The sequence below is a fragment of the Pseudochaenichthys georgianus genome, chromosome 9 (genome assembly GCF_902827115.2).
Source record: "Pseudochaenichthys georgianus chromosome 9, fPseGeo1.2, whole genome shotgun sequence".
NCBI lineage: Eukaryota > Metazoa > Chordata > Actinopteri > Perciformes > Channichthyidae > Pseudochaenichthys > Pseudochaenichthys georgianus.
This window is the reverse complement of record NC_047511.1, coordinates 47206717-47223220: the sequence shown is the minus strand read 5'-3', so window position 1 is coordinate 47223220 and position 16504 is coordinate 47206717. Positions and strand designations below refer to the sequence as shown.

At 41.6% G+C, this 16504-nt stretch overlaps 1 protein-coding gene across 1 annotated transcript; it reads left to right on the top strand.

Annotated features, from left to right (window-relative positions):
• Positions 1-2959: 2959 nt before the first annotated feature.
• On the top strand, positions 2960-12535 carry LOC139434519 (zinc finger protein 771-like). The gene is made up of 3 exons (XM_071204467.1): positions 2960-3456; positions 10379-11446; positions 11519-12535. The coding sequence occupies exons 1-3, from the start codon at positions 3207-3209 to the stop codon at positions 11533-11535; spliced, it is 1335 nt and encodes a 444-aa protein (XP_071060568.1). The 5' UTR covers positions 2960-3206; the 3' UTR covers positions 11536-12535.
• Positions 12536-16504: the final 3969 nt, after the last annotated feature.

Below are 16504 nucleotides of genomic sequence, written 5' to 3'. Positions count from 1 at the left end.
GGAAGGGAGTGGAGCCTGATGGGGACACTGGGAACAGAAGGTAAGGGGGTAAGAGCTACCCATACTTGCCAAGCCTCCCGATTTTCGCGGGAGACTCCCGATTTCATTGCCCTCTCCCGGCATCATTCAAAGAAGACGCTCTGGCTCGGGAGCTACAACTACAACAAAATGAACATATTTTACCGTGATTAAATTGTAATACACGTCTCTAAATGATGCCGAAGTGACAACATACTGATACCAGTTATTAAAAAAACATGAATTAATGCTTGACAAGTCAGCAGACAAGACGGCAGGCAAAAAAACCTTTTAAAATGCTTGTTTTCTGAATGGAGATTGGGTCGACCAGGCTAAGCTAACGTTGTATATGTTCAATCCACACTCATAATAACGGCCTGCAGACATAAATAAACCAGCGACTGTATTCACCATGACACAGACAGTCTGTGGTTTGTACTTGTTTAACTTTTGTCCAGTTTCTGAACAGATATGAGGAGCTGTGATCTCTGTGTGATAACTGCTAACAGCTAACGGCTGATGTTTTCTGGTTGAACGTCAGTGACGGCAGGCTGAGATCATCACCGCTGATTGGCTTCCGCGAGAACTCGTCCCGTGAATTTGACGCTCGAGTTGAACAAATTGAACTCTCGCGTTTGACGCGGCACCGTTCAATCGCCTCAATCGCGTGATTCGCGCCGCGTCCACCGCTTCATGCTCGCTGTCGGAGCGAATTTGTCTCTGCATTGACTTTACATGTAATCGCACCGCCCCCAAACATCGCATCGGGTCCGGTGTGAACGCAGCATGAGAGGGTGAGGCAGATAGTCACAGAAAACTGAACAAGAATCGACAACTCCACCCTCTGCGTACTCCTTTCCTGTAAAATACAAGTCCAGCCCACACATATGCTGGTGCTACAGGCCGCAACGCAGTGCATTTAGCTACAATAGGCATGTTAATCTAATACAGCTCCTGCGATCCACTAGCAACCCCCCCCCGCGGTGGTTTTGAAATGCTATTGGAGTGAAACAGGATTGATTGGAAGAATTTTAAACAACGTAAATACAGTGGTATAATTCGACAAGTGGTGATAGGATGATATGGTGATACACACTCTTGTACAGTAGGTGGCGGTAGGCACGTTAAAGTTGTTTGCAGTCTGCCAAAAACCGAGAGAAGAAGAAGGAGAACCTGGATCCCAGAGCCATTTAATAGAAGAGTTACGACATCTCCGTTCACTCCAATGGACCACTTTTTTACAGCAATGGCGGATCGTGGAGCCTCTCAATCGTTCCCCGGAAGTTAGCGCCAAGGCTGGCAGAGCTGTGGAGTTGCAGCATAATACACCGTTCGTGACGGACTTTTAAAGGTAAGAAGAAGTTTAAAGATGTATATTGCGGTTATTATCAGTACATCTGATTCAAATGAACATGTGTATTAAAGGATGTCAGTGGATTATCCCTAAATTAGTAGATTTAGGGAACGTTTACAGATAACAGATTAAGCTAGCATACCGAAGCAAGTTAGCAACACACGTTGAACAGCCTTTTAATTGTAAATTCCGTTCTCTTAATGTCATTTCGTCCAACATGTTGAATTAGAGAAGAGGGGCTTCTAAGCGGGATTGTATGCGGGGGTGGAGGGAGTTAAATATTAGATGAATATAACTTTGGTGCGTGTAAGAGTGAGTGTTTTTAGCAGAGCCATATTGTGTCCTTGTGATTCTGTTGATTATTACCTGTCTGTATAATGTTGCAGCTCAGCTGATTCTGGATTGATGACAAAGGGAGAGGGACTTAAGTGAGAGTGAAAACACAAGGTACGTTTAATACTACTGGTTTATATAAGTAAACACCTTATCTCCCCAAGGCAATTCCCATCCAATAGGTGTGCTGTGTGTGTATAACCCTTTCTCCTGTCTGTTACTCCCTCTTTCAGCACAAGAACCAGAGGGGGATTCAATGGAGCCTGAATACCTGCACTGAGACCCTCACCCTGCACCCTGAGTCTCAACTCTCAGTGTTTTTCAAGCCTTTCCCTGTTTTTTTGTATTAAACAAAACATTAAGCTTTCCCAATGGTGTGGTTTTCGTTTTGTGAAAAAGTGCAAATGCAGTGTTTGTATATAATTACATCACATATGTTGTTGCTGTTGGTCGTGAAATTGCTCCTGCTGACTTGAGCCAGCCATTTTTTCCTCCGCTCTGTGTCAGTGGGGAAGCCGTACATTCGTACTCCTTTCTCTGAGCGATTTGAGCATCCCCAGGCAGCACAGCAAACCATGGTGGCGACTAGGAGGCAGCACAGCAAACCAGGACAACACGGAGGAAAAGGCACCGACAAACTGCATGATATGCTATTCAATGTTTATTGAATTCCATGTATTTGCAATGGATGTTCCTAAAACAACACATTTAACATCATCATTATCATCATATGCTGCTAGTCCTGCTGCTGCTGCTAGTCCTTTACATTACATTACATTACAGAAAATTAGAAATTAATCCAACATGAATTTTAAAGCATTACTTTAGATCCCCTCCCTCTAAATATATCAATAAACATTAGAAAGTGATGCTCCTGACTACCATACAAGTTTAAGAAGATAATATTGGTTTGAAAGAATTCAAAGCTATAAATAAACAGCAACAGGCTCTTTAACCAAGGCACTGTTAGCCTAACATGTAAACTAGTTGTTCACACTAATCCTAATATTATCACTTAATATTAGCAAATTCGATTTTATTTTTTAAAACATATTGATGTAAATACATACACATATCAATTTGTTGTATAAATATTGCAAATCAAAACCTTTATTCACTAATAATTACCAAAAATCGTAGTTCTATCTCCTGTTATCAATGCATTCACATTGCCCGCCATGAACTTCCGGGGAACGATCCTCGTCTACATGAACCACGTGACGATAACCGTTTTTGGACTTCCGGTGTCGTAACTCTTCTATCTGGCGCTGCTGGATCCATGTGGCGTCTGGTCGCTACGGTTCTCTCTCTCTCTCTCTCTCTGTGTTCCAGATAAAGTGTGTGTGAGCTCCAGCAGTACTGATCCATCATCTGTGTGTCTGGATAGACCTCTGAATGGACTCTGTGCTCTTTTTTATGGAGCGTTTACCTCGGACTATAGGAGCTAGCTTAGCATGCTAGCTGGAAACACGTTAGCAACACTAGTCAGATTGAGAGTTTGATGGAGGGAGAAACGCTGTGTTTAACGGAGTTTGCAGGAAAAGGTGATCTAGTAAACATGAGTAAAGTCCAAATGCTGCTGTCGTTGAAGAAGCAGCGACTCACTGCTGCTGCTGAAGAGATATTTGCTCTGTTTGAAAAAACGATAGCAGAGCTCGAGGAGGAGCTGTCTCTTTCCAAAGAGGAGAACGAGAGACTCCATAAACTACTGGACGCTGTTTTACAGCCTCAGCTTCGGATACACAGAGCAGGTCTGTACCCGTTACTCATACTAATTAACATTATCACATTAAAAACACTTTAGACTCTTTCATAGCACTTCAGACCAGGGTTTGAGTTATAAACTGAGCTAGCTGCATGTCCAACATCAACAGACAAATATGCACACACACACACACACACACACACACACACACACACACACACACACACGGCCAGACTGGGACAATAAGTCATGCCGGTGTTCCGGTTTAACTGGTTCCCCGATCAACTGGTTGACAGATGTGGAGGCGTGGCCTTCGACTGAAATACACATTTCGATCGCTTCTTCTGTCGTTTACATGAATCTTTTGGTATATTTGGCTGGATAGGAACACTTTGATGCACATTCAGTACCAGTGTGTGAGGTTGTGGTTACGATGGCGATATCCGGACCCGAACAGCGAGGACTACAAAAAGAGTTGACATGGGGATGTCTGTTCAAAACAATTGCGAGCTCCAATAAATCATTTAAACCAGCTATTGTTGGCAGACTTATTACTGAATATCGTTGTTAATGTGATACCAAGTCCACCTGAGACCTGTGTACACCTTCAGACAGCCTCCAAGTGAAGCACAAGCAGCGTGAAGTCTTCAGCTGTGTTAAACTGTGATCCGCTCGAATAAATCCTTAAAACCAGCTATTGTTGCCCGAATTATCACTGAATATCAGAGAGAGAGAGCGAGAGAGCGAGAGAGAGAGAGCGAGAGAGAGCGAGAGAGCGAGAGAGAGAGAGCGAGAGAGAGAGCGAGAGAGAGAGCGAGAGAGAGAGAGAGAGAGAGATTTGTTCCACAACAAGCTGGAGGCGGGTCCTCTCCTCTCATACTGAGAGACTCAGGTGAGCTAAATTATGGCAGAAGCAAAAAAAAAAGCCCAAAATATATAATTTTCACTACGAGTGGGAGGATGATTATTTTTGTATCTATTCCAATTCAAAGTCCATCTGCAATGCAAGCTTGGCTTTATCGAAGAAGGGTAATTTAGGAGTGGCATTTCAAAACAGTGCACAAACGCTACGAGACGGAATTAGCTCCTAATTCTGCCCAACTATGCAGTCAGATTTGGGTCAATATTCTAGCATGTAAAACAAGCTACTCACGAGTGGAAAATGTGCTTTTACACACGCATAAAATGACCCCCGCGCGCAGATTACCCCCGCGATATATGCTCGCTCGCGAGAGAGACATCCCTCTTGCTCCCTCGCGGGAGTGTCAGCCTCACTCGCTCGCGGAGTCTGTCTACGCGTGCGTGAAAAGTTTCTGACACTTTGGGGCGGAGCCATAGACTTTGATTGACAGCTGCAAGATCAGTTGGACGAGACTGAATGGTAAAGTTGTCCATAAAAAACTATTATATTCGTAATTTATATTCGTAAAGTGTGCAGCTACACAGCTATATATGATACAAACTCAAGTTAGATACCGTTATTAATCAGCTGTAAGTTTTAGTTTGTTTGAACTTATTCATTATAATTATTGTACAAAATGGTATAAGAATGGAAACATTAAGATCTGTTCTGTTTAAATTGATTATAGTCTATTATCAATTCAGGTTAAGAATCTAGTGTTGCTTGCATCCTATTTTTTAAAGGCATTTCTTTTTATAATCTACTAAAATGCAACAAAAAAGGGTTTGATTCTATTAATTTTGTCTTTTTTATTGCACTTTGGCAGCAGATTCCTGAGTAGCTTCAGATCTGAGTTGTCTTATTAGTGAGCCTAATTTATACTTTTGTAGCAACACTATTTTTATATAATGGCAAAGAAAGGGTTCAGAGTCTTTTCTTTTTTCCCTGTGTCATATGTGGAAGCACTGTTTCTTGAAAACATTACCCACTCAGTTAAATACTTGTATGTGTGTAGATTAAAAAGAGGTAAGATAAAGGGTCTGCAGTATTTTATGAAGTATTAATCGTACAAAGGTCAGTTTTATACAAGTAGAAGTGTGTATTTACCTGGTAGTAGGCTGTCAGTAATGGCTACGCCTCTTTATTTGGACTGGTAGATATTGGCAGACTGGCAACTCCTGCTTTAGATGGTTAACTTTAGTCTTGCATTCACACCTAATAGTCCGCTACACTGGTGCGCACCAGACGACAGTTTGTTACGTGGTTTCATTTTTCAGAAGGTTCGGTTTGCGTTCACACGAGCAAAACTCAAACGGACTATAAACACAAGTCATGTGCACGGAAATGCTGTTCAACCATTGGTCAGACAAGGGGATAAAAATGCAAATCCCAGCAATTTCTACCAGAGCCTCCGCCATGGAGCATCGGCAGGTTATTCTCATGCTGCTGTTAATCTGGAGATCAACAGACACTAGTGGCCCGCGCATTTGATTATATAATCAGACAACGTCCAATAAAAAACATTATAACTAGAGCCGGGACTCGATTAAAAAAATTAATCTAATTAATTAGAGGCTTTGTAATTAATTAATCGAAATTAATCGCATTTTTAATCAAATATACATATTTGACCTGAGAACAGTGAGAAGCAAAATTTCACATGGATTTTACTCCAAGTGGTCTACAGTCCAAGTGCATGACATTAAGGGTTTTTGGGAGATGGGCCTGTGGGCCATCTAAGCTAATTTACAGATGGCCCTGAGCCCAATAGAGATTGCCCTGAAAAATGCACGCGGACGAAATGGCACGAAGGGTTTGGGGGGCCTCCGTCCCCCTAGAACATTTTGATTTTTGCAGGTCCTAGATGCTGTCTGGTGCATTCTCTAGACTGAATTATAAGATGAACCACCACAATATTATATTGTACAATTTCAATTTTATTCTTCATTTCACTTGTTTGTTTGTTCTTGTTTGTGTTTGCTCGCTTCCTGCATAGCTATAAGAAATACTTAAGTTGTTGGTCAAAACACTTTCCATCTGATGAAGGCAAATGCCTTCCCAGATGGAAAAAAGTAGAAAACATTACATTCAGTTATAACTGCCAAAACAAACATTATTTACACTATTATGGCCCCTGTTAAAAATGTTTGTAATGTTAACTACTGTAAGTTGGTCGAACGAATGACCCGAGCAGCAGTCGAGAGGAGCCGAGCGCATACGCGAAGCACACGTCAGAGTTCCCGTTAGTCGGCAAATCTAAATATCTTCGGTCAAAATGATTTCCCTTAGAGCAATACCGCTTCAGTTGCGCCACTTATGTGACAGACAAGAAGAGTATGTGACAGACAAGAATAGTCAACTCTAATGTCTAACACTTAAAGTGGAGAAAGAGATGTCCTGTGTGGGTTGATTGTGCGTTGATCTGTTAGTAATGCCTCGGGGTTCCGGTGGGCATGTAAACAAATGCATAATGCTGCGCTATACTTTGTGGCCTCATCCAGTTGCATAGGGACACTTATTGTGTAGTTGTCTTTTAATAAGCAGGTAGTCTATCATTAGCTAGAACTCGCTGCATCTGATCGATATGGACATAAACGCGGGAGAGAGATCAGCTGCTGCTGACGAGTCGAGACTCGACACGCAGCTCTGCATAACCACATGCAGCGGTGAGCGGAACAAAACACACACTTCAGGTTAGAATATCACACGTAGCTATTTTAATTACCTCTCAAACTAGTTATAGATATGTTTAGTTTTACTGTCGGGTCACTCATTACTGGATCCGCGAGCTGCATGATACTGGCATAATAGATTGCCCGATCGGGCAACCAGCAGGTGAGGCTTCATTGCCCGAGCTAAATACTAGATGGCCCCGGGCCATCGGGCAGTCCCTGTCGAGCCCTGTTTGTGCCAGGGAGTTGGTTATTCTCTCAGACGTGGACTTACTTATCCTGGCCCTGAAACCAGTCATCTGGTTGAGTGTGGGTTGGGTCAGGGTGTGATTCCTTGCACTCGGAGTCGGGCTAACGTCCACGCTAGCTGCTACATGCTTTGCATTTAGGTGATACTTTAGGCTTGATGTGCTGCGGTAATATGCACATTCCTTTTTGCATAATTTGCACACAACCGTGCTCTTGTCGACGCTTCCATCCGTCCGTTTTTTAAAACAAAATGTCCCATCCACGGGGCCGACCACAGCGGTCTCATCAGCTTGTTCGTTCATGTTTGACTATTGTTCACCGTGGTTTGTTGTTGTTTGAAGTCCCATGCTGAAGTCATGAACGTTAGTTGGTGCTCCAGTATAATCGGTACGCCTGAAACTCATCCAGTGAGAAACGTTCCGCTGTGCAAAAATAAGTGCGATTAAAATGCGTTAATTTTTTTAACGCGTTAATTTTTGTGTAATTAATTAATCTTAATTAACGCGTTAAAGTCCCGGCCCTAATTATAACACTTAGAGACGTCCTGCAGTAAGGAGGGGCGTTTCACCGACGACATGTGTTCTTACTTTTATGTAGTTGACGGAGCATTTTTACTTTACACGACACTGTTCAACACTTAATTCTGCTTCACTCTTTAAATTAACAACCGCGGATGTCTTGAAAGACTCTTTCGCTAAAGATATTTCAAGACATCATTGTTCTTGTGACACGTAAATACTACGCTTCCTATGTTTTGGTGCGGACTGCGTTAACACCAGCAATTAACCGCTCCAGAGTTCACAAGCAAGCGTTCCGAGACCACCTATTTTAGCGGACCAGAGTCCGGTTGTTTAGTTCATTTAAGAGGTCTCGGACTGTGTTCACACCGACCCAAATGAACCGCACCAATCGGCTAAACGCACCAGGGTTCGATTCAACTGGACTATAAAAGGCTGGTGTGAATGCGCCGTTATCTCTGTGGGTCTCAAACGGTTTGGTCACCATTATTCAAAAGATTATTTCCGCTGCACACCTTCATATGATCATTATAGTTATAAAAAAAATAAGAGAATAAATGAAAAACAGTTATGAAATACTATATGGCAGTAAAACAAGAATCACGTTTAAAAGGGGAGTGATTTAAGATAAATGTATTATCTTTTTAATTTTACACACAGCATCTATTGCACGTCTGTCCATCCAGGGAGAGGGATCCCTCCTCTGTTGCTCTCCCTGAGGTTTCTCCCATTTTCCCCTTTAAACTGTGGGTTTTCTCCGGAAGTTTTTCCTTGTACGATGTGAGGGTCAAAGGACAGAGGGTGTCGTATTGTCATACTCATATTCTGTACAAACTGTGAAGAGCACTGAGACAAATGTAACATTTGTGATATTGGGCTATATAAATACATATTGATTGATTTGTAAAATATCCATAAAGAAAATCTGTTTACAGTTCTGGTCTCTTAATTTTGCACTCAAAGTGCACCAGATTGATGCTTTTAACTTCAATATTTAGCATCCCCCCCGGATCCCCCTAGAGGAGGTGAGGTCCGCCCCCCACTCAAAATAGCACTTTGCTACTGCCTATATGCCGTGAGCTGATTGTTGAGCCTTCATTGTAACAGTCGCGGGTGTACTGTGTGTGTGCGTGTGGGGAGTATTGCAGTAGAAAATTCCACTGTAGCACCGCGGCCGCCGCCACTGTGGGCTAAGCCCCGAATGTTTTCAGGTCCAGGCGACGCCCCCTGGGAAACACCTATATGAAACAGAACTGTATACATTTTAATAATCATAAGAACATGGCCATAATCGAAGGGTTAGGGTTAGAATATATTCTATGTTAGGTTGTGCTAATGTTATGAAATGTTTTCTCATGAATGATGCGGTTTTGCATTTCTATAGGTTGTACAAGCATGGGTTTATATACTGCCATGTTTAATCGTGTTTTATGCCGCTTGCTAAGACTTGATAAGTCGCTCGTAAAACACAGGAGGTATGGAAGCTAAGAACACCATGTGGTCAATTGTACAGCTAATATAACACAACACATTAGTTGTATTTCCTCTAACTGGTGGATATAGGGTTGGGGGGGGGGGGGTTGAGACGCACAGACTGCAGTGGAGACGCTGCGCACAGCTGATCGACAGCTGGGACACACATTTTTATAATAATAATTCAGATCCAGTCGCCATGACTCCACTCCAGAGGGATTCCCCGATCACTTCTTACAGTCTCTCATCAAGGGGGGGGTCTCCTGTCCCCGGTAGAAACACACTGCCTGAGGAAGGCTATGTGTATTGTTTTTGACATTAACCTTTTTCGGACCACTTATTTATTTATTTTGGTGACGATCCGACCTCCATGCTGCTACTCTGGTTCAAACGGCATCCACCAAATAATATGATTTATCTCGACCTTTTTAAACACTTTTTTGTTAACTAGATAATTCCATATATTTTCTTACATAGTTTTGATGTCTTCAGTATTAATCTACAAAGTAGAAACAAATTAAAATAAAAAAAAACCATTGAATGAGAAGGTGTGTCCAAACTTTTGACTGGTACTGTATATAAAAAACACACATATTTTAATATTTAGCAGGTTCCCTCATCTATAATTATTTATGCAAGAGCAACTTTGAACATTTACAGCAGTAAAATGCAACATACAAAATAATCAAGAAACATCATAAATGAAACACTGACAGGGAACATTTTACTGCACCATCATTACTATTACATAAGAAGGTATCGTACAATGTTCTGATGATACTTGCATACTTTTACTTAAATAAAGTTTGAATGCAGGATTTTAATTTGTAACAGAGTATTTTCATTCTATATTGTAGGCGTAGTGTATCTGTGAACGATCCCAAATACAATTTATTGTTTACATTGCAGCTAGTGCTGCGCCAGAAGAAAAAAATACCTTTTTCATTTCTAACTGGAAGTGGAGAGGGGTTGGGCTACATGAGGTGAATTGAGCCAACACAAATATAATAGGTGGGACTAAGAAAGATAATATGAAAGTATAAAAACAAAGGCATTAATTAGGGCTGCAAAATGTCTCCCATTGTAATGGTGATTAGATTTGTAAATGCTAATACTTAACAGTTTTTGCGACTTTGTGTTTCCTGTTTCCTGCAGACGTCCAGCTGCTGGTGGTGGTTAAAGAAGAGGTTCTCCCTGACCAGCAGGAGTGGAGCACCAGTCTGGAGCAGGAGGACCCAGATCCCCCCCCACACATTAAGCAGGAACAGGAGGAACTCAGGATCAGTCAGGAGGGAGAGCAGCTTCAGGAGCTGGAGGAGGCTGATATAATCAAGTCCACTTTCACTCCTGACCCTGTGAAGAGTGAAGATGATAAAGAGAAACCTCAGTCCTCACAGCCTCATCAAAGACAAACAGAACACATGGAAACAGAAGCTGATGGAGATAACTGTCGAGGACCAGAACCAGCCAGGAACTCAGATCCAGAGAGCAGTTTACAACCAAAGACTGAGGACGACACTGGAGGCTGTTCTGAACCTGACACTGGAGACTCTTCTGAACCTGAAACTCGAGACTCTTCTGAACCTGACACTGAACACCGTGCTGATTGGAAGGAGACCAGAGAACCTGCATCAGGCTCAAAGTCATTGAAAAATAGACATAAATCTGTCAGTGATCCACGGTGTAGTGCTGAAAATAAACCATTCAGCTGCTCAGTCTGTAAGAAAGCTTTTTCACAGAGTGGACCTTTAAAGCAACACATGAGAATCCACACAGGAGAGAAACCTTTTAGCTGCTCAGTTTGTGAGAAAGCTTTTTCATGGAGTGGACATTTAAAGGCACACATGAATATCCACACAGGAGAGAAACCATACAGTTGCCCAGTCTGTAAGAACATTTTTTCTCAGAGTGGCAGTTTAAAGGAACACATGAGAGTCCACACAGGAGAGAAACCATACAGATGTTCCGTCTGTAAGAAAGCTTTTTCACGGAATAGAAATGTAAAGACACACATGAGAGTCCACACAGGAGAGGAAATATACAGCTGCAATGTCTGTGACAAAAGATTTAAATGGTGTAGTCATTTCAAAAGACACAAGTGTGTTGGTCGTCAGTCCTCACAGCTTAATGAAATTCAAACTGAGGATAACGGAGAGGCAGACCCTCCAATCAGCAGCTCAGCTGAACACATGGAAACAGAAGCTGATGTAGAGGACAATGAATGTAGGAGCCGCATTTAAGTTTATTTTGTTTTGATTTATTTGGAACCTTGATTAATGCATTTTTCTGTTTCAGTGAGAGGGCTCAGGTGAAGGGGGCGGGGCTAAGGCTTTAAGTTGGAGGTGCGGTGTGTGACGGCAGGGCAGCAGGCAGCAGCAATACCGTCATTGACACGCAGACGCAACCTTATGCTGAGTAGAAAACAGATTATTAGGATCTGATGTTTAAGTTTATGTTCAATATTGTTTTCGTATTTTGTTTTATGTTTTACCTGGACATAAACCTTCAAAAGCAACAGAAACGTCCAGTGGGTTTTGTACTGCGAGTCTGACACTGCTTCCGAGGCCCAAGCTCTACATGTGGCCAAGAACATTAACTGTTGAAGTGAAGGTTACAAGAAAAACCTTTCGGGATTTTGGCCACTACAATGAATAAGTCTTATAACAGTTCACATATGAGAAAAATCTGTCTGACTGGATTAACATTGTTGCACAACATTCATATAAGACTTAAATGAACTCTATCTTTATCAACATAAGTGGACAATATGTTTAATGTTTTTGTCATTCTGATTTATACGTTAACCACTGACTGACCATTTTATTTTGGATTGAGTGCTCCAAGTTTCCATATAGAGATAAAGGATGATTTGATGTTTTGTTCTTTATTTCTAAATGTTTAGTATAATTGCTGTCCTGTTAATGATTCCTGTTTTACATAAATGTACCTGAAATCTGATAGTTTTTGCTTCTGTAACTGTAAGGGAATACATTTGCCTATTTTGTATCCTGATGACCTAATGCCGTTGCATGTAAATTACATTACTCCCTAAGCCTGATTTCACCCACCTGCAACCGATTCGCTAATCACAAATGTTCATTTCTTTGACCCCTTGACTCCACTATTTCTTGTTTAATAATCGTTACATTTCCTCAGGACCAAGTTCCCGTGTCCTGCCTTTCACCCACTGCTCATTTAAGGTGGACTGACCTTTACAATCAAATCAAGTTTTATTTATATAGCACATTTATAAACGATTTTTGGTCGAGCCAAAGTGCTGTACATATATTAAAAATAGCCTACAGTAGAGACACAGCAAAAACAACAGCACAGATTATTCAGAATATCAGTATGAGAAAAACGACACCCTCTATCCTTAGAGCCTCACATCGTACAAGGAAAAACTTCCAGAGAAAACCCACAGTTTAAGGGAAAAGAATGGGAGAAACCTCAGGGAGAGCAACAGAGGAGGGATCCCTCTCCCAGGACGGACAGACGCGCAATAGATGCCGTGTGTAAATCGAAGAGATAATACATTTTACAGCATATAGACCGAATTTTAGGAAATGCATGTATCTGTAATAAGAAAATGAATCCACGAGGATGTCAGCTACAATCCAGTGGAAGCAGCATGACAAGACACAAGGCAGGACCGCAGAGACGGGTTCAGCCACGACCCGAAGTCCACGACTTAATCCAAAACTCAGGATAGAGGATACAAAACAGGACTACAGCAAGAGGATCAGCCTCGACTCCGGATCCCGGCGTAGATATAGATACAAAACAAGAAAAAAGATTTGGCTGGGTTAATCGGAACAAGAGAATACACAGACACAGACAGAGAGGGGAAAGGTCACTGGATAAAAGTTATTCTTGATAACCCTCTAGAAAGATCTCATGAACTTCCCCACTCAATCTATCAAGACCCGAGCAGTTATATTAGATATAGGATAAGAAACAGAGATAGGGAGCACAACAACCTATCTCTTCATCAGATGCACTCCGCCGCTTATCAAAGCGACTCTGTTCCCCGTTACCCTCTACAAGGCCATAGACCAGCAGAGGGAAAATGGGGGGTGGGTAAGGGTTTTTAAGAATAAACCGCAAGGGTCTAAAGGGAAAAAAGAAGAAATATAAGGTACTATATTTTAAGTAATCCTATCTACTATTCCTATATTCGAATAATGTATAAACTGTTTTAAAAATACTTTATGAAATCCTATGTTATGTTATAAATATTAAAATAAAGAACTAAATGAATAAATAAATAGATAATTAAACAAAAGCCAAAGAGAAAAAGTGAGTTTTAAGTGTTGATTTAAAAAACCACAGGGTCTGCCGACCTCACATGGAGGGGCAAAGTATTCCAGAGCCTAGGGCCAGCCGCTGCGAAAGCTCGATGCCCTCGGGTTTTAAGCCTGGTCTTAGGCACTATCGACAACAGCTGATCAGCCGACCTTAAGGCTCTGCCTGGGGTGTAGCGATGGAGGAGTTCTGCTATATAGGCAGGAGCCAGCCCATTTAGGGCTTTAAAAACAAATAAAAGGAGTTTACAATCTATTCTGAACCGAACTGGAAGCCAGTGCAATGAAGCCAGAATTGGGGTAATATGGTTGCGCTTTTTATGGCCAGTGAGAAGACGTGCAGCTGCATTCTGAATGGACAATGGACCAGCTACTCTTAGTGTCTTAATACAAACGTTTTGTAAAGTGATGCTAGACCAAAAACGTGCTGTTGGGTTGTGTGCTCTCTGCCGGACGGTGTCTGTACTCAAAGATTGTTGATGAAATGAGAGCTTCACTCTGTTTTTGTTGTCCAAACAATGCCAACAGAGCAATACGTCTTCTTTCCAGCAGATGGCAGACATGTTACATCATCCAGTTCAACTGTCATCCACATATTAATGATTCAAAACAGCAATGTGTAAGATATGGCTAGTAATTGACTATTTCAAAAGAATGTGAAGAGGTTACAGTGTTGAGGCCATGTCCAATATGTTTATGTTTTGTTTGATTAAATCTACTGAAATGAGCTTTCAATGACTACATTATTCTTAATTACTGTCATTACATCATGGGTTTGCATTGCAATATTAGAACGCATAAAACCCAACTTTATTTATTCTAAGTTGTTCATTGTTTAGAAGTCTGCTGTGTTTCATCCAAGCTTCCACTTCGTGCTCCGATAATGCTGAAAGTATCTGTTGTATGCTTTACCTGCTCCAGTAACACAAGTGTAATTCACTGGACGGAGACAAGAGATAGTGGATGGATCCAGAGGGAAACAGTCCGTATAGAGCCTTCGGGTTCTGAAAATTATCAGGGAAAGAGCTAGGAAAACTCCAAAAACCTGAATAGAGCAAAAAGATAGCCAGTACAGAGCCAAGAGAGACCCAGTAGAAAGACAGGAAGTAGCCAAAAGAGTTTGTATTTTTTATTTACTAATATTCAAGTTCTTCTCTTAAGATATTAGAACTTCCTATCTCAACATGTATCATTTTATTCCAATTAAAAAAAAAACTTACATTTTTGCCGCCAATTATTGAGATTGTTTCACAGCTTTATCTTAAATATTTAGAGTTTTTTCTTTACATATAGATTACATAGGATGAACAGCACGATCCACTCTGCTGGATTCTGCTCTAAATGAATGCAAACATCTCGATGTATCCATACTCCTGCAGTTGTTTTGTTCTGGATTCGAAGTCTATTAGATGTTCTGCACTGTTATTATGTATTTAATATAAAGTGAAATAGTCAGAAAAGAAAAGAGACTCACTTAAGGAAAAAGGTTCTGAACCAGTGAGAGTTCTTCATTTGCACATAAACATGGTAAAAATAATAAGCTGTGACCAGATGGCGTCGCCCGCTGCACACATTTAACGCTTTACATTTTATTGATTTATTTAGCCTTTTATACCACACTGCAAGTCTGACATTTATTAATGAGACGACTGGAAGTTACACTGCAGATGTAAACACTTGTAAACACGGCTCAAGTCTTTCACAGCCAGAAATATCTCTCTGTGTCACCTTGTTTATTATCTTGCATTTGTTGTTCACAGCTAGAAATATTCATGCAGAAAAATCAGTGCCTGTTAAATCAAAGTGAAAGCAATCATCTAAGACTTAGATGATAAGAAAACATTTGTGAAGAGGATAAGATCAACTCAGCGTACAAGACACATCCATCCTTTGACTTTTGGTCATAATCCAGGCTCTATGTTCACATAGAGAACGATATCACAGTGTTTTGGGACCTATGTCGGTTAAAAGCCAGAGTACGGGTGTATTAGTCTGGGAAATAACTCATAAAGTTGTAAATTAACAAGAAAACTGTGATAGTGTTTGAAGCTTGTTCTTCCCCAGCTCTACGTGATGTCCGGCTGGCGTTACTTCGTCTGCCCGGTGGAGTTCAACAACGACTCCAACCGGTTCCAGGTGGACTGCGAGCCGTCAGAGCTTTATATCTAAATGTTGTTTCTAGAGTACACATTAACAGAACCAAAGTCCCGTTTAACACCAGGTTTTTATCATACGTTTCAACCTCATCATATTTTTCACAGCCAGGTTTGATTTTGATACTAAAAGCCTGGGGATGCAAGTCCTATTTCAGCCAAATAACTAGTAACTAGTTTAGTTTGACTGAACTGCTGGTCTCTGTTTCAGTCTGACACATGTTCCTTGTCGCTGCAGACCACGGTGTGTCTGTATCCGTTCCAGATCCACAGCATCGCTCTCTCCTCCTTCGCCTCCATCATGGGACCCTTAGGAGGATTCTTCGCCAGCGGCTTCAAGAGAGCCTTATACGTCCCCACTAAGGTCTAGGGGACCTGGAGACAATAACATACAACCAATAAAAATGAGGGAGTCAGCGTAACAGTTTACAAAAGGTTTATTTTGTAAACCCAGAACCGAACAGACATATAACTGAAACACTCTGTTGGTGAGGAGGAGGAGGAGGAGGAGGAGGAGGAGGAGGAGGAGGAGGAGGAGGAGGAGGAGTCAAAGGATTGTGCCAAACAAAAGAAACAAGCATAACAAAACCAGGGGGGTATACTACGAAGCAGGATTTTCGCTTAGCGGCTAAATTCAGGGAAAACTCCGGCTTTCCGGTCATCCGAAGCTGGTTCTCTTTTTAGCAGGCTAGATCTCTATGGTAATATATGCTAAGCAGCTAACCTGGTCGGGACCAGGTTAGGTTGCAGGCTAAGAGCTCAACTCAGTGAAAGCACCGCCTGCTGACCAATCAGAGCTCAGTGTGCGGAGTTTAAAGCGATCA